Below are 22,449 nucleotides of genomic sequence, written 5' to 3'. Positions count from 1 at the left end.
GAGTTGTATCTCATTTTGGAAGCCAGATCAATAATCTGCTCTTTTCTTAAGGCAGAGCAATGCCTATAAACAGATATTCTGAAAATATGCTTCCACACCACAAAAGGCCACTAGACACACATCACTGGAACTACATTAATAATTACAGCACTTATATACAGAAACCTGCATGACGCATCATCAGTAAAAAAAAACCCCATAGCTTCTTTATTAAGCTTGCTTCTTGTTAAGAAATGCAATTCTGGAAGAACCTACACCACCACAATGGTGAACCATCAGCCACTAATTTTCACAGAAGTTTCTGTTGAATTTAGCCATAAATAACTGATGCATTCCCAACTTTTTGAGGTTACACATCAAGACCTACTCAAGGAACTGAACCAGAAATAAAAGTATTCTCTTGGGGACAAAGACATTTCTCTGCTTTAGCACTAATGATTTTTTTGATTCCACCAGGTCTCCCCACCAGTGATGCAGACCCTTGCTGAGGATGATCCATCAGAGAACAAGGACCAAGACAGGTCACATGAAGAACAGCTGCACTCCACCAACCCTAAGGAATATGCTTTCCCATCCCACTTCTGGTATAGGGCACGCTGTTGAACATGTTCCCCAGATAGGACAGATGTGAGAGAGGTGGATGGTAGGAAGGCTTCTACACTTACCAAGAGGAAACCTTTTTCTATACTTTAAAGAACTAATCTATAAAACTGGGCTAAAAGAGAAAGAGGGAAAGGAGAACAGGCTGTTTGAGATGTACAAGCTACTAGCAAAAATAAAGAACTATGTACCATAACTAGGAGAAAGTTAAAATAGAAAACCGCAAATAGACAATTCAGGAAGATTTTTTTAAGCCCTAGAAATGCTATTTCTCATCTAATGAACATTTAAGAAGCTTAACGATGGTCCAAGCAATAACACATTTTTAAATACATAACACTACATCTCTAATACGCACATATATATGTACCAGGATATACATGTCCACCAAGAGAAACATGTTCCATCTAATTTTAGATCTCACAGTTAATATGACAGTGATCAGAAAGGAAGAATACATAATGCAATGGGGATAAGTCTATATGCAATATTCTTTTGCAATGTACACTGTCTTAAGAGCTCCCAATCACCTAAATATTTTCATTTGATTTGGCATCTTCCTGTGATTACAGTCTCTCAGCAGGCCTCAGCTGGAAATGAATTTATAGTTCCACTAGGAAAAACAGAACAAAATCCCCACAGGGGGTTAGAGTAATTGAAGGCTTTTTTAAAAGTGTGATTTATAAACTGAAAATGAATTAAAATATTCCTTAGAAGTTAGCAGCTCCTAATTTAAGTTAAAAATCAAAACAGTTCTACAAATTTTTGCCTTTATTACTACATTATTTTGATGACACAAACTGGTATGTGGAGCAAGAAAATTGTGAGGATACAAACATACTCACACAAACAGAAAGCAAGTGTTATGGAAATAAACCATCCCCAGAGAGTTCTTCTGCAGATCTCAAGTCACAATATCACAGAAGTTTTTAACTGCATATAAAGAAACTGGGAGACTCCATGAGCCTCGAAAAACTTCAGCTGCCATAAAACCTCTTTTTGTTCTCAGTCACAAGCGTTTTTTCATAGCAAAGAATAATAAAATACTTGAAGAGAACAGTATCAGCATAGAATGATTTAAGCAAAGATACTGTCAAATGATTTTTCAACTCTCTTGCAGCTGTTTTCTTTGTGAACCACTGTGAGGTGATCTAGTTTAGCTGCTCAAGCTATCTGTAGCCACAAGACTTTCCTTAAGGATTTTCCTTTCATTAGGTCAGTATTCCCATCCTCTAATCTATGACTGGTTTTGGAGAGAAGACTTTACCCTCTTGTTCAGCATGGGGATTACAGAGCACTAGTACTTGCACAGCTTCATGGAAGGCAAGAACAGCAGCCCATTTTTCTGTTTTCATTTTCAGCAATATTCTATGAATTCAAAGCATCTGAAGACAGACCATGTGTAATACAGGAGCAGTGTGACTAACTCAGATTTCTTCTTTTCTGCTCTAGAGGAATAAAAGATGGCTCAACTCTATTCAGCCTCACTACAGGCCACGATGACAACCATATCATCCTCTTGTCACACATCACTGATCAACTGCGTAAGTACTACTGATGCTTACATCCTGTTTGACAAGCCCATCTATTCTCCTCTCTTGCGAAGCAAAGGGCGACAGAATGTGATCCAGTGTTTTACTGGTCACAAACACAAAAAGCTTACAGCCAGATGAAGGTTATCATCTCATTCACTCACAAAAACACCCAATTTCGACTGATCTGAAAAGCAGTACTGAATTTACCAAATAATTGTTAGCGCAATTTTATCTATGTATATACTTACTTTTTTTATTTAAAATGTGTGTTTTTTTGTGGATAGGCTGATTTTACCGAACGAGGAGGAATAATTTAATATGCAGTATCATTTTATCTAATTGCAAAACAATGGGAGCATTCACACAAATCAGCCTGCCTGCTGATAACCCATTTCACACTGATGAGATATTAGACTCTCTTTTCAGGAGAAATCTCTCTTGTTGACTCTGGTTCAAGATGTAACATGCTTAACTACCAGCAGGAACAAGAACAGGGAACGTAACATCCTGTCTGGTCTCTGCAGAAAAGGATTTGTGGTACCTGGTGGGGGGCTACATCCCTGATGTCTGGTTATACCCAGGAGTGCCTGCATGCACTGCTGGAGATTCCTACATGACCAAAGAACCAGATCTAGTAAGAGGTTCTTGGAGGAGATGAAATACAATAAACTTTCCTCAGCAGAGCTAATGAATATGAAGAAATGCTGCCCTTATTTAATTTCTGCATGTTCATGCAAAACAGGGATTCAGAGCTGACTCATAAATGATAGAGGCTAGATGTTCATTTTAATTATTTGGCTTTTAATGTATTCCCAAGAAAAGGACTACAGGGTGATCATCATTACCTGACAATTCATACTTGGTTTCCTGAATTGCTTAATGTCAAGGTCAGAATGCATCTTCACAGATCTCAAATTTCTCGTGTTTAAAAGACTTTAAATGCCACAGTAACATTGCAAACATTTAAGCACCGTAATTGTGCCAACATTAGAGGTTTGTGGGAAAACTAGAAGTAGACTACTAAGAAATTATTTACTCTGTTTTGTGAAGTGTCTGTGCAGAGCTTCTGGAATAAATGCCTTTCTTTCTTGTGTCTCTCAAAAAAAGAATAAATCACAGCTTCCTCTCAAAAATATCCATCTAGACTGTGAAATTAGCTATGAGGACAAAATCAATATTTTTGTGTGTTTTAAGATTTTGATATAATGGTGAGTTTATAATACCAAATGTGCATGTTGCCTTAAAATGCTGTATCCTCTATACCTCAGCCAAGAAGGTCTCTGTGCGCTGCAAATTCTATTTTTACATTGCCCATTTTGGTTTTAATATGACCACCAACAATGAGAATTCTGCTCTTTCATTTCACACGTATTGTTCCCATAGTAAAATACACAGAATATAATGCAAATCCTGTTTAGCTTTATAAATTGATTCAATGTTGTACTAATATAACTTAAAGTAATCAGACTTGAAACCAGTTTAAAATATCAATTTCCTGAATCTGAAGTGTTGTTCATTTTGTACATCTCTCCAAGTTTAAAGCCATTATCCCATATGCATCCCTTCAACAGCTTAGAACTTCTAACATAACTTCATCAACTATTGCCATTATTGTCTTAAGTAAAATTTCTCTGTGCTGTGATCCTAATTGTCTCCACAAAAATAAAAGCCTAAACACCCAACCTCCACGCCCCAGTCACTAGTGAATACAGGCTGCATTATTATCTGAGCAGTAAAGATATTGAAAATCAGGAACCTCTAAAAGACAATTTATTTTAAATTTGCAATTTATTTTTGCACAGTGAGGTGTCATAGTACTTTCTTGGCTATGACTGTCAAGCAGCTATAATAATAAACAATAATAATAGCATCATTTTATGTAACACTCACCTGTTAAAGTACTAGGATATGGACTTGGCACAGCTGAAAATGAAGATGATGCTCCTCCAAAGGGTGTCATTCCTGAAGGCCCTCCAAAAGGAGTCATGGAATGACTATTAAAATTAACTGCTGATCCCTTTATTGACGGTGACTGTGTTGCTTGGCTGGAATCTGATCCATAATGACTGACATGGGAAATAACAGGTTCTGGAGCATTTTCAGTTCTGTATTTCATGGCTGGGCCTTTACCTTCTTTGCTTTTAATGCACCCCATGGTTGCTTCTGTGAGAACGAGAGAGGGGAAAAAAAAAAAAGAGTTCACCTTCATGTTGTGTTTTTTGATAGCTAACACAGAATATTCCCAAAAAGTTAACCCAAATGCTAATATATTACTGTTAAACCCCATGCAGAGTATAAACACCGATGAAAAAGTGTTCTGGAGTAAAACTGAAACCATTACCAGACCAGGGAAGCCCCAGTTATTTTCCCTTACAACTTGACATACTAACAGCACACTTGGATTATTCTTCATCCCAGTTACTTGATGGACTGTAAATGGCAACAAAGAAAAAAAAGGGAGAATCAGGCAACAGATGAGGAAAAGACACTGGAGCCTTCTACAGCAGGGTGGAGGGCGAAACAGATGTGACAAACCCAGCGTCAATTATAGGAAGTAAATCCAAAGCAATTGTACAAAGAAAACGAATGGGGCATTCCTGCTTTCTTTTTTAAGCATCTGTGCAATCAAGTCTTGACCAACTGGTGACAACTAACATTTTTAAAGACATAGAGAAGTTTTCATCCATTGCCAGCCCCCCAAATACATCTCACAAACAAACTTCAGATATTCGCAGCCACAGGATAGGGTTAAGCTCTAGAGTAACTAAAATTGCAAAAAAATTAAGAGTAATTACAATATCCTTAGGGGTTTAGAAACTGAACTGTGCCCAGAGAGGTGACAATTTATATCCCTGATGGCCCAGGACTGCCACCAGCTCCCACTACAGGCAGACAGTGCCAGTGCTGTTTACCGTGGGGCCACCTATTACCTGCTGCTGAAGGGAATCAGAGAGGAGACCTGTCGCCAGCAATTAACACTGACTGAGCCTTAAGAAGTCACCACCTGCCATTTTTCAGGTGGTCACAACCGGTAGCAGGCATTTTCTGGCTTACCCCAGCTGGGAAACAAATCAGGAAGAAAAGCAGGGTCTATTAGATGCAACACTAGTCTGGCATTAAAATTCCTGCATTATTCGCAGGACAGGGTATAAAAATCTACTCTAACTTCAAAAGTAAAACCTCGACAGACATAGGAAATCAACTGCTCCACATACTCTAATGAATCAATTGAAAAAATAAACAGCAGGAGTCTGAAAGCATGAAAACCACATATTTTGGTAAGTACAACAACAATTTCATGGACTCCAACTAACAATTAGGGAAACACAGTATTTCCCAATGTGTGTCTAATTATATTTTTTCCTTCTCAATTCCTTCTTGCCTTGTTAACTGTTAGACAGAAAAATGGAATAAAGTAAATTTTACTAAACAAATACTGCCTTAATATAGTCACACTGAGAGAAACTAATACCCCCATATAACTAACAGTACAATAATAAAGGTACTGCAATTTCCTCAAGAACCATGATTCAGAGTTCCTGAAAAGAACAAGGTCCACAGATGGTGAAACACCCTATAAAATTCACTGCTCAAAAAGGTTAAGTATATTCACCTTGTCATTTCAGCCCCTAATACTGCAACATAATACAATTACTGATGCAGAAACAAGCAGCAACAAAGTCAAATAACTGCCCTTTTACAAATCATATTTGAGGTTTTCCACAGAATAATGAATCATCATAAACCACACCTTTTCAATTATTTTTACTTCTCATACAATTATTGCCAACTTATTAATTATGAACAAATGTTAACATAGCAATGTTGAGCAAAGCTCAAATACGTGCATAAGAATGCAATGTGCCTAAATACTTTACAAAAGACACCTTACCATCCACAGTAGAAAAGCCAGTTATTAATTCACAATAGAAGTCAAACATCCATAATCACACCATTTTAATTTCCCTACCACTGCAAATAGACACTGTAATCCAAAACATTTTCTTTTGGCCACGTGGCTGCCTATTGTGAATTCTTGTCTTCCTCTGAGGCTTACTTGATTCTTTTTAAAAAACTTGAATCAGTGTTTTCTCCTAGCATTGAATAATACTACAATCACCTTTACAAAAAGGTCTTTTCTAATAGCACTGATTCCTTGCCTTTGGCTGGAAGTTAAGCACACAATTCAAAAGTCCAGCATACTATTAATGTTAATCAAGTAGATTAAAAGGGAAGCATACAGACATCCGTCCAAATGTCCATCACAAATATTTTTCGTTCCTTCTGGCATTTGCCGAACTTCAAGATAAGACCTCAAGATTAAAAAAAAAATTTTAAAAAAAATATATATAGCAAACAATTTACCAAGTCTGGTAAAACTGCTGGATTCTGCCCAAGGAATTGCTCATTCGATCAAATGGATGGTAACTACTATCACCCGTGCGTGCTCACACCCACTTAGGCTGTGTTAGGAGCAAGAACTTACTATTGGTACATTTGAGCATCACAAAGAAAAGCCCTTATTGAAGACCTGAATTCATTCTAGAAAAACAGAATCAGAGTCTCCCTTGCTTCTCCCCTCCCCAGCCACTTCACTGTTAAGGTAATCTTCTTTCAGGGGTTAAAGAGATTAACAACAGAGATTCAATCAGCACTTCAAAGAGAAAGACATTCAGAAATAAGCAGACAAAAATGTAAACTACTTTTATAACTGCATACCCACAAAAAAAATTTGAGCAAGCAAGCTCCTTAGCTTTTGAAAGCAAAAAATACAGGTGCAAACTGCAGTAAAATACTGTATATGTATTTGTGAGGAGGAATTAGAGGCATGAGGGGAGGGAAGATGACATATACAAGGAGCGAGTACTAAAAAAACCCCGACTGCCCATCCTGTGGGGGGAAACCCCCAACGACTTAGTACTGTTTAGTCCTGTAATAAATTACTGGATAAAGAACAAAAAATCCCTAAGCAGCTGGTGTGCAACATTGGATTTGATTATTCTGGTACTGCATTTGTTATCAAAAATGTATGTAACTGAAATAACTTCACAACTATTTTTATCGACCTTTGCCTGGCTGGCAAAAACATATTAAGGAATACATTTTTGTCATAAAAACCTAACAGCTCTCTTTCTGACGCACTGAGCTCTTTAGAAATAGATTCAGATGGGAAATTCCTATTTGCACTGCAGAAGTCCATCTATTTAAAGAAATGCTGGCCCAAGGTATGTTATCCACAAGCTACTGATTTCCCATTAGTTAGATTGTTATTTTAGACAAGACTGGTGTCTGGGGCAATCTACTTGAGCAACTTCAGCTTCTTGTTCTTTCTTTGAAACAAACATTCACCTATTGATTCTGATCACTGTGCCCACATGGTTTGGGTGGGGGAGGGTGGCAGTCAGCTTGCTGGAGGTCTATCAGGAAACCATGTTCAGAAAGGCATGGACTACAAGCCCAGCTGTCTTGTTCTGTCTTTGAGATGAAAACAAACCTATGTTAGAATGTTTTCAAGTAGAAAACAGAAGCTAAAATGATCTGTGTTAATAAGACAGCTGAATGTTAACAGGATGCCCACAGAAATCAACAGAAGAACGAGAGTACTCCAGGAAGTAGGAATCAAATGAGATTTTAGTAGCATCTCACTGGATTTGCTTTTTGGAGAAGTCATATAAAGGACAACGGTTAATTGTCATTCAATACTCTACAAACATCTCAGACAATGAAGAAGACCCTTAATAAACACTCTGACAAGATGAGAGCTCCAAGAAAGTCAATGCTGCCCTCTTATCTTCCCAGCTCCTTTTTATAGCAGAGTGCCAGATCACGAGGAAACCTTTGTTCAACAACAACTGAAAAGTGTGGCCAGTAAAGTCTTTGTGTTGGCTTCTTTTTTTCTGCTTTCCTTTAAGGATGAGCTACCAGACCAAGAAAAACAAGTTTTTCTTCTAAAGCCATTATATCTTGGGATACTGACAAATTCCCTCAGGGCGTCTGCAGCCTTGTCCATCCCGCCCAGAGGTGGTTGTCACAAGGAAACTACTTGTCTATCCAACGTGTCTTTGCTCCTTCCACTTGGTAGTTACAGAAGTTACTGCTTGGTTCCTTGGGACACAAGATTGTCAGGAGTGCTTCAGGAAAGGTCTCCTATTGGCATGAAGGAAGATTAGATAAAGTTTTCATTGAAAGAGATGATTTCAACTCTGGTAGATACACTCACAGTCTGTTCCAGCCACACACCTTAGAGAAAAGCTGCCTGCAAACGCCTCTAAACACTGTGTTCCCTTTCCCCCATACTCTACCCATCAGCACCAAGACTTTAAGGCTAGGTGTTAGCATCTGAAACCCTGAAGACCAAGGGCTGGGAGAATCTTACGTTTGTTTCACTTGCTGTAATGCATTTGATAACAAACTCATTCACTATAAAAAAAACCCTCAACAAAACAACCAAACAAAAAACACCCAAGAAAACTGGGGTGTTTCCTTTTGGGGCCAATGGAATACTCTTCCGATCTTGCACTTCTGTTACAATGCAGCATGTCCCAGTTGCATTCTGGAGACTTCGTAATGAGGTAAGGCCAGGAGTGACAGTCACATGCAGTAGTTTCAATGTGCCACAACGGGAAAGATGCCCTATGGACTTCCTCTCTTTTCAGCCTCTCATATAAACTGCGTACTAACTAAGAGGTACAGCAAAGAAAAATCACTAAAGGAAGGGCAGTTTGCAACATTTTGATTTCATTCCTTTTGATTACTGAAATTGTTCATACAGCTAAAAAAAGAGCACATAAGTGATTTTTTACTACAAAGAATGAGTCAAGTTAGAAGAAAAAGCAAATCAAGTCTCCTTCCAAAAGGATAAGGCAAGACTGCAAATATTTTCCCACCTAAAACAAACAAAAATTCCTCCAAATAAAAAATAACTCCCCATGTTACCTAACATAGAAAAATAATTTAATTTGAGGTTCACAAATGGCTAATAAAAATATGAAAACAACACTGAAGATTTCCACTGCTACTCTACCTTCACTTCTCAGTGTTAGCATAAAAAAATTAAATGTTTCTGTCAAGAAAAGACACGCCTTCACTTCTGTGAAACAAATGTCTTACAGAAAGGTCTTACAAAAAGGTCTTCTTAACTTTCAACTAAAGTAATGATTTAAAGTTATTAAAATTTCATGCAGTGATAAAGACAGGATATTCTGTGGGAAGTTTGCTAATGGATCCATTAGCTGGCAGCTGTCTATTTGCTCAAACAAGTGTAGAGCTGATTCCACATGTCACCAGAGACACAGAACCTATACTGGCTTTTTGTACACTGGGCAAACAGCATGGAGCATCTGCCAAACAGCTGGTTTCAGCTGGTGATATTGAAAAATCATTTCTTAAATGTGACATAGACTGAAAAAAATGAAAACCACTAGTAAAGAAGCTAACGAGCTCTTTGGCCAACACTATAACATCCTGCTAATTCAGTCCATCTTTAACAGGTCACTGCTTTGGTATGAAAACAGGAGTGGGCTTTCTTGTCTGCAAAACAACCTGCCTTGTTTGTAAAGGACAGTAAACTAAAGAATTGCCCTGTGTTCTTTGCAGTGTATAGGCAATTAAAAAAATTACGCAGCTTTTATCATGGGATATAATTTATCTTTTATGAGCTGTCATAAATTGTAGGGCTTGCTTATTTTACCATGAACAATCCATGACATTTCAAAGAATGATGTTCTACTGTATTCAGTTTTATAATTAGCAGTAACATTAGTGTAATGAGACCTTAGAGAGTCTGCATCATTATGCATTTGAAGTGCAAATGACATGACCTTGCAATTAACGATCTAATAAGGAGCAAAAAGTGAAGATGAAGAAGCATTAAAAAAAAACCCACTGAAGGAAGGATTTATGTCACTTGATTTTCAATGTTTACCACACATCTTTGTGCAGTTCTACACCAAAAAATAAGTATAAACCAGTGCTATTAGACCTCAGCTTGCCCATACACTAAAATGTGTATTTAAAACCATCCTCTTTATTACTAAGGCAGTCTGAACTTTTGAATCCTAATGGTTGTACAGACCTAGTCCTTCTTGGATCATGACTATACAAACATATTAAAGCAAAAAAAAAAAATCTGGGGCTGGTGTGATGATGATTTTGATTTCATAGCAGCAGAACAAACCCCAGATTATTTTCTAATAAAGCTACAGCTATCAAACACAGTGTAGAAAACAAAGGATTCTGTACAGAGAAAAAACAATGAGTATAAAAATGTTTTTCAGGTGGACATTTTGTATTTCAGAGTCAAAAGCTATAGGAAATATTACATATTTCTATTCTGGTTCATGTTTTTTACAGGACTCAAAATTTTAAATTTGCTTTAAATTAATGATTGATACTGATCCTTCTACTGGAGGAGCCAGTTAACTGGCTTGCAAGATCACAACAACCGTGCTCTGAAGGAGTACCGGATTCCAAAATGCTACCTGAAAAATTAGGATAAGCAGAAATTGCTAAAAGAATAAGGTCTTTCAATCCTTCATGTCCTTCCCTGGTTTCCTGACTTTTTTTGGAATGGAAGAAGTTCGATGGAAGTTTGTCTCCTCTGAGGTTTGAATGGCTTAGACATGGGAGATTTGCTCAGATGTATCAGACTTTGAACATCGTATCTATGCAGGAGTCTTAAGGATTTACAGTCCTCCCATTTGGATCGTCCCAGACAAAGGCTTCTCTACTGAAAAAACACCTACTTTCCTTGTTGGAACAGGTAGAAGATGGAACTCCCCCAGCAGTGCCCCAGTGCACTCTCATACCAGTGCACAACAGGCCCTAACAATCCAACTGCAAAGTCCCATTGGATGCCAGGTTACAAAGCTGAAGAAAAAATTGACTATGGCAACCTAAAGTTCTAAGAACAAAAGTGGAATTAAGGATTATCAGAGAGGAAAAGTTAGGACACATGTGAACACTTATATTTTCCCTCTCAGTTACATTCTTCCTTTCATTTGGGCCAAACATGTACGATCTCCTCCCACTCACTCTGTACCTGGACAGCTGAATCTGTAAAGTTAAAGATTTGTGTACCTTTAAAGTGTCTTTCACTTTAAAGACAGGCAAAGGCTCTAGGAGCATATTGGAGACAATGACCATGTCATGGATGATATGTGGCTGGCTCTGCAAACATACTCATAAATTACTGCTTATTTATAGTCAGTTTCACCTACATTATCTAGGACTGTAGGTTTTCTTTGATCAGATGTTATATGCAGGAAAAGGTGGCTTTTCCAATCAGACTAGGGAGTGGCCAAGAATGACAGACTAGAGGTGGAAGAAAGCAAGCCTACTGTAATTTTGAACATGCTTCTAGTCAAAGACCACATAGTTCATTATTCTGTCTTCAACAGTGGCCTTTGCCTCTAACCAGGAGTTCTACCTTCACCACAGGTCTGAACTGTAACAAAAAATAAGGCTCTCTCTTTTTATAAAGAGCCATCAGCAGGAGATGCCTTGGAACATGAGAAGCAGGATTAGTGAAAACTGCTCTGACCTCCACCAATCTGTATCTCAGAAATTCCATACAGATAAAGATTAAAGATTGATTTTCTTCAGCTACCTGAAGAAAACTTCAACAGGTATGTCCCAGCTTATAAATTTAAACTAATGTACTTATGTTGATGCAACATCTGCACAGCATTTGCATTCCAGTATGTCTTCACTTGAATTGTTTTACACTAACTGGTTTAAGTCAGAATAATCTTATCCAAGAAAATAAAAGTAGTTATTACTATAATGGCATTGACTTAAACGTTGCAAACATTCTGATCTAGACACAGCTTAGGAAAACCCACAGGCGATGAGTGTTACAGCCAAGACCAGGACTAAGATATTACAAGTGCAACTGTAGTGGCCTGACTTTTAGTCTGATACACCAGGACAAGGCTTCCTCATCCAAACTGCTCAAGCATCTGAAAAAGCACACTCCCATCATCAACCTCCTTGTCTTCCAGCTGCTCACATGAGCAATCTCTGCTTCAGCTGGATGCTGCCTAACTTGTGTGCAAGACAATGGAAAGCACAAAAGAAAGAAGTTGCTGGGTGGGGAAAAGCTCCAAGCAAACAAAGAAAATACCTAACACCCCAAACCCACCTGCAGCAGGCACAGAGGCTAGCTGGGGGTACCTCACTGACATCCAGATGGAGCTGCTTCTAACTTCCAAAGCAGAGAAAATACGTCAAACTTAGAGAGTTAAAATAAAATTTTGAACCCTCTATCAACTACTTAATAGAGCTTCTAGATAAAGTTTGTTTTCAGGATGTATTCTGAATTTTGAGTGAAGTCAACATATCTTTCACGTTCAGAAAGGGTGAAAAATAATTTGTGGTTTTCTACATCCAACAAAAAACCTGCTGACAAACCTAAGGCAGATGATGCAAAATAACGTTAACACTGATGGATTAATTTTCTTTATTCCAGCAGTCAAGATCACAAGGGAGAGACTAACTAAAATATAAGAATTGCAAAAATAGTTTTATGTGATGAGATATATAATACATATACATAAGACCATTTTTAAAATTTAGAGTTACAATGTCTAGCTATACAATTTCAAGCCCTTACCACACAAAGGCATTTTCTCTGATAACAGATGATACCACAGACAAAACAACAAATATATTGTCTAGACAATATTACTGTTGCTCCATTGTCTTGAACATTTAAGTACATAGTCAATAAGTAAATGCATAAAAGGACAATTATGCTTGGTTTTTTTTAATAGTTTAATGGCTATTTTTATTAATTTGCAAGTAATTACAAGTATCTTAAAAGCTAAAAGTCTGGTATATTTCCAAAAGATTGTTTCAGATACTAAGGCATGTCATACCTTGTCAAAGATATCTAGGATATTTCAAACAGGATGTAGGAATCAATTTATAAATAGAAATATTTTGTTTTCATTGAATTCTATTCTGAAAACAACAAACCTATGCCTGGTATCATAGACCATTTTCATACACTCAGTTTTCAGCCATTCTATTTAAGTATATTAAAAATAAAAAGAAGTATCCAAAAGTTATTTATTAAGCCACTTTAAAATTTTGTTTACTAAAGTAAACTAACATTGCTTTCCAGGTCTCACAGCATGAAGCATGCAAAACACCTTCCCAAGACACATCTGCCTTACAGAAAAAGCGACATAAAACTTCACGGTAGAACAAATTGCAGCATTTTTGTTCCGAAAAGATAATTTAAGAAGCAATTTCTTTCAATGTTCAACTATGAACTACATATGAAAAATGGACTACAACATTTGCAAGCTCCCAGAAACTCAGAGATACTGAAATTCTTATGAATCATTTTCATCATCTCAGCTGGGCATATTTTAAGATGATAGAGGAACTCAGTATTAGCAAGAATCCTCTTTCAAGTTCATTAGTCAACTTAGAAATATAAAGGAAAGGAACCGTTGCAGCAACTTAAAGAGATGAATCAATGAAACACCAATCCACCCAAATTATAGCACAAGGTCACTGATAAGGAATCTTGTGGAACTTAAGACATTATTTATTTGCTGTGTGTTTGATACACTGTACATTACATTTGCACATTCCTGCTTTGCAGACATGAATTTCCCATCTACTCTTTGCCAAACTTCACCCGAAGCTGAAAGTAAATTATTCTTTCTTCTCAATGCTATTTTATCCTGATATACTTGACATGATTACCATGTTAAGAAAAATCACTAATTAAAGTATTTAAGTCCAATTACTGACAAAATGTTGCAGCTCATTTATTCAAGGACCATATACCCAGACCTCCTGCAACAATTAGCTCTTTGCTGAACTACAGGATTTCAAGAAGACAGCTGGAACATATCAACCTTTGGACTAACACAAAAAGTGAAAGTATGTATAAACAATTACAAACACACATATACATTGTTCTTCATGAATCAATAGCTTGTGTTTTTCCTTTGTACATAAAAAAAGTAAAAAGTACAATTAAATTGTAAAGAAATTCAAAATTAAACAAACAAACAAACAAATGATACGTGCTAAATAACAACCTTATGAAAAGGAAGGCTGGATGATGTTCTAACTAAACAAGAATTATTACCCTCATAGCTATCATTACTGCAGTTCTGTTGTTTCTCTACTGACATATATAACAGCATTCATAGGCAAGAAGACCAGGATAAATTATCTTAATTAGCTAGTCAGACATCTTGCACAATAGAGGCCATAGGGCTGCCCTAAATTAATTTTTCCTTTTATGGTCTTGAATGTACACACATGCTCAAACTCATTTGAAGTGACTGTTATGGAAAGTTCACCCACAGTCTGGACAAGTCCTAATTTGAAATTTTGAATACAGTAACCACTAAAAGTACATGCCTCACATCCCATCTGAGTTTAGTGCCAACACCCAGAAAACACCTTTGCCTTGGAGCCTTACTACTACCCTGTTCCTGTTTCCTGTATAAGAAAGATCACAGCTATCTTAGACCTTCCCTTTGACAAGACTCATGCAGTCCATTAGACTCCAGTCTATTAAGTGACTCTTCAGTCACTCAGACACCTCATTTTCTCCAAGATCCCCCAGTTTTTTCAGAGCCTCCCATTAACAGTGATCACTAGGAAGAGACATGGCATCCAAGGCAGGGGATATTCCTTAAACCTTTTTTCACTTAATCACTGAATGTTTTGGATTGGAAAGGATCTTCAAAGATCACCTAGTTTCGGCCCACATGACCTTAAGCAGGGATATCTTTCAGGTTGTGTGGGCCCCATGCAACTTGACCATGAACACTTCCAGGGATGAGGCATCCACAACAACTCTGAGCAATTTGTTACACTGTCTCAACATCCTCGTCCTGAAAGACTTCTTACTTGTATCTGGTACCATGCTACTGTCTTTCAGTTTAAAACCTTGGTCTGTCACGACAGGCCCTGATAAAAGTCTCTCTCCATGCTTCTTACATGTTCACAAGTCCACAATAACTCTTCCTGGAGCCACTCCAGACTGAACAATCTGAACTCTCTCAGCCTGTCCTCATAGCAGAAGTGCCCCAGCCTTCTGCTCATCTTCGTGGTCTCCTCTGGACCTGCTCCAACTCTTTTTACACTGTTCTTACGTTTGGGGCCCCAGAGCTGGATGCAGCACTCCAGGTGAGGTCTCACCAGACCAGAGCAGGGGGGCAGAATCACCTCCCCTGACCTACTGGCCACACTTCTTCTGATGCTGGCAAGGATATGGTCATCTCATGTTCAATTTTTCATCCACCAATATCTATGTTCTTCTTTGCAGGGCTGCTCTCAATTAATTCCTCCAGTCTCTGTTGCTACTGGGGATTTCCCTGATCCAGGAGCAGGACCTTGCACTTGACCTTGTGGAAAATTATAATGATCCCTGGGCCCACTTGAGATCTTTAGTATTTAAGTGGACAGCAGCCTTAGGATTCTTAGGTCTTTTTCAGCAATGCTCTTGAACAGAAATATCCACATCCTGAAAGCATGGTGCACATACCTCTTGCTAAAAGTACAATAATAATTTTTCTGTATTAAACAGGCATGACTCTCAGTTAATCCAGATATCTCCAATCCGGGAGCTGTGAGACAAATTTGGAAACAAAAAATTTGAAAGTCTCCCACTCATCTGAAAGTGGAGACAACAGGACACGGTAAGAGTCTCACCATTACCCTACCCAGCATTTCTTATGATTATCTCCAACACTCCATAACCTTGCTCATCATCTGCCCTGCAAGCACCTGTGTTTTGCAATGTGCATGGATCTCAGTTATGCAGCAGTTCTACCTTTCAAGTTCATCTGCTTCTGCAGGACGAAGACATTTCTGCTGCACCTCAGCAAGCACACCGCCACAGGAAAGCACTCACATTCTTCCTGTCTTCGTAAGCAGGACTGGCTTATTTGTAGGTTGTACAGCCACTTGTCCTAAACAAGGGTTGGTTCCTGCAAAGTAGGTGTATCCTCTGTCTCCAACAGAAAAGTTTTGTTCCAAATGTGGGCATTTCACTAGTCATTTCACAAACTTGTTACTGAAAAAAAAAGAATATTCATTCTTTGCTTTCTAAAACTAGGGTACTACCTTCCCTTACATTCATGTTGTTTCATTTGCTTACGGGATCAAAATACTCAACCCTTTCCAGCTCCAGACTAGCAATTAGTGACTTGTACCAAGTGCACCAAGCCTGCAATGATGGCCTGTAACATGAAACTACACAGCGTTTGCTTGCCATTCCTTGTTCACTCCTGTTTCGACTCACCTTCTGCTGATTTTCCCTCTACCACTTAAAATTGCTGAAAGGGCTTTAAACACAGTGCATAAAAGCATTTCTGCAAAAGATGTCAAAGACACTTTTCCTGAGAGTGTTCTTATTTGACGGAGTGAAACAAAGGGAAACCATCTTAGTATTTCCTGTGATGGGTAGCTTTATCAACATACAGCTCAAAAAAAAAAAAAGTTGAAGTCTTCAAACATCTTCTAAAGACATTTTAGAGATGACATCAGTTTTCTGTTTCTCTTTTTAGAAGGTTTTCCATATTAGTCAATGGGCCTTCCCTCTAATTTAGATGTTCCAAGTGTGAACTACCCAACAACATGTAAAATACATCATCAGTCTCTACTCTCTGAACATGAGCAAAGTGAACACAACAGATAACTTTGGTAAGTTTTAGCCATGGTACAGGATACCAAATAAAACAGTAATAGATGAGAGAAGGGTAGTAAAGGAGAGTGAAGGGATGCTGGAACAACAACTAGAGGGCTGTAAATTATCTTTAAAAGAGAAACAGACCACTAATAATCAAAGAGCAATAGAAAATAGTTTTGACACATTTCATGTAGGTAAATACTGATCACTCCCAAAAGGATACACCACAGCACAAAGACACCATTCAGTTTTTATTGACCAGTTCAGGCAATGCTCTTCTAAATAAGTAAGTAAAACCCTTGGCCATTTTGTGTTCTCAATCACTCTGGTACCTTGTTTTAGCAGGACACAATGCATGTTTAAGGATTCTCTTCAGGCTAAGTAACTGCTGTTTAGTAACAAATTTTCTTGTTCCTAACCAGTAAGCAAGGCTTGTAGCAATATTCTTTTGACTCAGAAGTATTGCCAAAAGGAGGACAATTTCCATTTCAATTAAGTGTTAAATTGAATGGTGGAGGGAAGATGTTAGGGATTTAGCAGAAGCATGCACGTCAAACAACTTACTCCTCACTAACCTGCGTGAGTTTTTAAAATTTTGGTCACAGGTCAGAAGGATTGCAGTCATGAGTAATAGGGAAACAACAAATTTACACTATTTGAAAAGAATTGATGTTGCCTGATAGAGATATTTCAATGACAGAACTGCTGATCTTCAAAAATAAGCAGCATGATTAAAACAGCTTAAATTAAAACTGCCTTGCTGCAGATTTGACAGCCTCCGAAAATTTCAACAAACCCAAGTATTTATTGAAAAAATAAAAAATACAAGCATTTAAAATAATTCCATTTTATCATGTCACCATAAAACAAGAAAAAGAAAACAGTCTTGTCATTATTCTATGTCTCTCCTGGAAGGTGGGGGAGATGTATTTTAAGTCCTTTTATGTAGTTTTCTTACTCATTTCAGTGTTTTGGTTCTTCTTATACTGATGGTTTAGAGATATGTAAAAACTTGTATTTCTCATAAGTTCAAATAGGAAGATGTATCTGAGAGAAAGCTACATGTCATCCCTATCCAGCAGAAATGGGATTTCTTTGCTAAGCTCCTAAACTTCCAAAATTCTTTAAGTCCTTACCAGCTTTATGAACTTAATACTTCTAAATGTCATCTTTCCAGCAATGCAGGAAAGCAGGAAGCAAAGCAATACTATCATTCCACAGGTTAGCTTTAAGAATCAATTTTGCATTATTTTTGAACACTGTCTTTAGACTAAACACAAAATCAATCTGCTGAAAAATGGCTCAGCTGTTTGGAGCAATCTGTGGACTGCCTGCCAGAACCTACTGCTATTCACAAAGAGTACTACTAAGAGGGATAACTGAGCCTGAGCAGAATTAGAGGTAAGTTCCTGTACCTGCAGCCACAAAGGAATGGCACAGTTCATTGGTGACTGCTCTAAGGTAAGATCTGCACAATACAGCACTAAACTCCAAATACACAGTAAGAAGAAAGGAGAAATACACAGAAGGGAGTTACTCCTTTGGAACTGTCTACACGGAAGCAGAAGCACTTCATATTTCTACCAAGTACTGGCTGTAACTCAACAGGAAGAAGCTATATTGTCCCCAAGCAAAGTCCTATTTGACATCAAATGGAGAGCTCAGCAATTGCTCCTTATCACACAAGCTGACAGGTTTGCATTTTCTGCTCATATAACACCCAGCATTAAACTGCCAGGCTAGGAATGGGGAGAATTATCCAGCCACTCCCAACCAGTAGACTAATGGGTTTTTTTTATGTCCCCTCTTTGAGGGAAGATTTTTTTTCTAAAAGTGCCTGGCAATTTTTATTTGATAAATTCTCTGCTAGTGCTAAGGGCTCATGATGTGTTTTACCTACCCTCATATCTTTCCATAGCCTGACATTGCTATTACTTTTGACTTTTGTTATTTTTGTTAAGAGAGTTGAGAACTGCTTTACATCCTTGTCAGTACAAGTAACGAGCCCACACAGTATCTGTATAACATCCAGTTCTCCCAGTTAGGAACCCCAATAACCTTTTGGGTCCAAGTTTCCAACCACTGATTTCCCCTAAGCTCCTAGTGAGGAACTGCTCGCCCCACCATGATTGTACCTGGCAGAGTAAAATGTTCAAAGGATACAGTTTTCCATTATATACATAACCTCAAATGTTCTTGTGAATTATTTTGTAACCCCAAACTACTTTTATAGAATGTTCAGGCTGATGTAGGAACTAAAGAAAAAAAATAAAAAATACTCATTTCAATACAAAAAAAAAAAAACCCTGACAGAACTCTACCATCCTCGATATATAACTGAACTTAAGTATAATAAATGGTACAGAAAAACAGAAGTGGTACAATAGCAATTGGATTGTAGTAATTTCTTATTTTTGATTCAAGCATCAGGACAGAATCTGATGGCAGGATCAGATTGATCAGTATAAGCTGCCACAAATCATGACATAAAAAGCAGAGTTTCCAAAAGGGAAAAAAAAAAAAAGAAAATAATAGGAGATTGCCTGTGACAGGAATCAAGACCTATAAACAAGAAAAATAAAGGGGTGGGGGGGGGGGGTGTATGTGAGCATGGCACAGCATGGAAAGTACTTTAAAAGGATACCAGTCATTCCAAGTGTCTGTTCCAACAAACAAAAAAGGTATCTGCACTGCCTACCTTTTGTACCTGAATATTTGAAGGCTGGATCACCTCACAGAGACTTTGTTTATAACCATTGTAGAGACACAGGCTCCTGTAGAGGAGCAGTGATTTTGAGGACACTGAAATATTTTTTTTTAATTCCTAACATTGAGCAGAAACTTTAGAGCAGAAAGACATCTTTCTGACACTAGGGACTAGCATAACGAGAAGAGCAGGGCATATAACCCTGTTGTCATCCCCTCACCCCAGCAATCAAACCGGTTGTCAGGAAGAGCCAGATAGCCTGGCAGAGCTAGATACTTGGAAATTAAGCAATGTGAATATATCCCACTTGTTAACTTTCAAACCTGCTGTAAAGGCAGAGCAGCTCCAAACAATACAAAATATGAAACAGGCTACAGAGTGCTGATTTTAAATCTCTGAAACACAATTCATGGAAGAAAACAAAAGACTTCTACTCAGCTGCTGTGCCAGTCAAACTAGTGTCCTTTTAAAATAATTCCTAGTTTAACTAATGACATTTATATTTGGTAATGGACTTCAGGTGGAATTCATCTTCCAAATTTAGACATCCATCTGGGGGTGAGATGAATCATGCAGTGAAAGTGCTTATTTCTCTCTACTGACTATAACGGGAGCCTACAGAACCAGCTCATGTATAGGCAGCCAAAGCTGGCATTCACCAACCTGTCTCCTGACAACTAACGCACAAGCTTAAGTGGCATGGCATGCCTAATGGTCATTTTCTTCCACTGACTCAAAAAATCAGGCTAGAAAAGTTGTCTTTCAACAGAGTGAGAAGCAGCCCTGCCACAAATTAGCAACTGGAATTAGCTTAAGTTGTATGTCAATATTAGCATTCATTATTTTCCCCCTGCACAACAAATAGATGTCTGTTCATGGAAGAATAAGCACACCTTTCAGATAAAACCACACACGCTTCTGACATCTTTGTACAAATCTTGACATCTTTGAATATGAAATAAATATTTTAAAATAATGCAACCACATAAGGAAAGCTATCAAGAAGTTCACATCCTCAGAAAAAGATGTCTAACTGGATGAAAATACTTTACAAAGTCTACTAATTCCTTAACCTCAGCCTAAACTTCAAAAATATTTCTACAGAAAGCAGGAACTAAGGATTCAATAATCAGTGACACACTAAAGTATACTACTAAATCAAAATAATCTATTATGATTGAACCAAACAGTTAAAACCTGTTATTTGCAGAGCTGTCACCTTCACAAAAGGAACAGGGCAGCTATACTAAATAGCAGTCTCTCGTTTCAAATAGTGTGAAGAGTCTCATATAGAATACTGCTGTTCAACACAATATTACTTCTTAATTTACAAGTAGAGAGGTCTCTTGATTATTTCAGTAGTCATTAGAGACACAGAGAAGTATATTTTTATCAATAAGCATGTCTGGAGGAGGAAGTGCAATACAAAATCACTGCAAAAGAATCAGAAGGGAAAGCAGAAATAATCTGCCTATATTCAGCCCAGGCCATGCATTTGTTCAACCTCTACACACTCAAAACCACCTCTTCCTTAGAACATCCATTACATGACCAAAATGTACTATGCACCAGTAAGAGGAAAAAGTCTTACGAAATTAAGCCATTCACTGACACGTACCTGCAGTCCTATCCCTGGTCTGAATACGATCAGATTTTATATTCTGGAGATTTTATATTTTGGTGGCACGCACCAGTCTCGCAAAGAAAAGAATATGTAACCAGAGGCCCTAAAACACCCCTTAAATATCTTAGTATCCCAGTGTGGGCCAAAGTTTGAGTGCTACTGCTAGAAAGGATTACAGAAAACTGGTAGCAGAGAAATAAAAAAGGGGCAGGTTTTGAAACAAAGTAATGGCTGTACTTAGCAAGATCCAGAGGTCCGTGCCCATTCCAATATCCTCTCACTAACAGCAGCCAAGAACGAAGCATGTAAGAATACAATAACTACATAGCAATGCTTCCCCAGAATATTCCTTGATCCCCCAACAGTTTGCAGAAGCAGGATTTCCTGAACAAGAATAGGTAGGTATTTGATGATTCTTCCACAAAACAGCAGTTTCCCTCTGCACTGATGTAATGTTTAGACTCCTTAAATTCCTGGGGCAAGAAATTCTATAGCTTAATTACACGTTCTGTTGGGAACCACCTCCTTTTGTCTGTTTTCAATTCATCAGCCGCTATTTTCATTAGATACCTCTTAGTGTGTGTGCACTAAAATAGACAGTGAATAAACACCCCCTATTTTTGTCCCATTGGTTGCTGAACACTTAACAGGATTCTGTCACACCACTTTCTGGTCACCTTTTCTACCTTAACAAATTCATGCTGCTCCTCTTATAGAAATTGTTCCATATTTCAGATTTTCTCTTCCTTAAAACTTCAACTACGTTCTTTTTGTGGTGATTACAGGGCTAGGTGTAAGCAGGGCAAAACTGTGTAAGATGATTAAATTTCTTAAAAGTTATAATCATTATGCTCCCTTTCTTTCCTAACCATTTCTAGTGGCAGTAGTCAGCTTTGAGCTCATCTTTTTAGATGAGAAGGCAAGCTTGTTCCTCCCCAACTCCAAATAGAACACATGAAGCAATTTATGAGAAATTTCATCTGCCATTTTAATGTCTGGTTGCTGAGCAATGTTGAGTCCCTGTGTAATGCTAGGGTCTGCCTTTGCATCTGCTACCCATCAGTAAAGTCTGTGAGCTCACTTTTGTTCTATACACCTTATTAACTTGAACATGCTCTGTTAACATAACCCTGGACAATTGTTACCTGGAGCTCCGCTATACTCTATTCACTACCAACTTTTCCTCTTATATTTTAGTCATTAATTTAGCCACATAAAATCCTTTCCCACTATCCTGTGGCTGCTTAGTTTCTTCAAAATTCTTTGGTGGGTGTCCTAGTCAAATTCTTGTTGGACATCCAAAGAAATTCCTTCTGTC

The 22,449-nt window shown here is 37.9% G+C and overlaps 1 protein-coding gene across 1 annotated transcript in view; it reads right to left on the bottom strand.

The window, feature by feature from the left end:
• Positions 1 to 22,449, bottom strand: part of YES1 (YES proto-oncogene 1, Src family tyrosine kinase) — a 49,520-nt gene that overhangs the window by 11,720 nt on the left and 15,351 nt on the right. The window contains exon 2 of the mRNA XM_082280116.1: positions 4,026 to 4,298. Coding sequence (XP_082136242.1) covers positions 4,026 to 4,290 — 265 coding nt within the window. The 5' untranslated portion in view covers positions 4,291 to 4,298. The remainder of the gene's footprint in view (positions 1 to 4,025; positions 4,299 to 22,449) is intronic.

The sequence above is a fragment of the Coloeus monedula genome, assembly GCF_965178545.1.
Source record: "Coloeus monedula genome assembly, chromosome: 1".
NCBI classification, from domain to species: Eukaryota; Metazoa; Chordata; class Aves; order Passeriformes; family Corvidae; genus Coloeus; species Coloeus monedula.
This window is presented reverse-complemented; position numbering and strand designations above follow the sequence as displayed.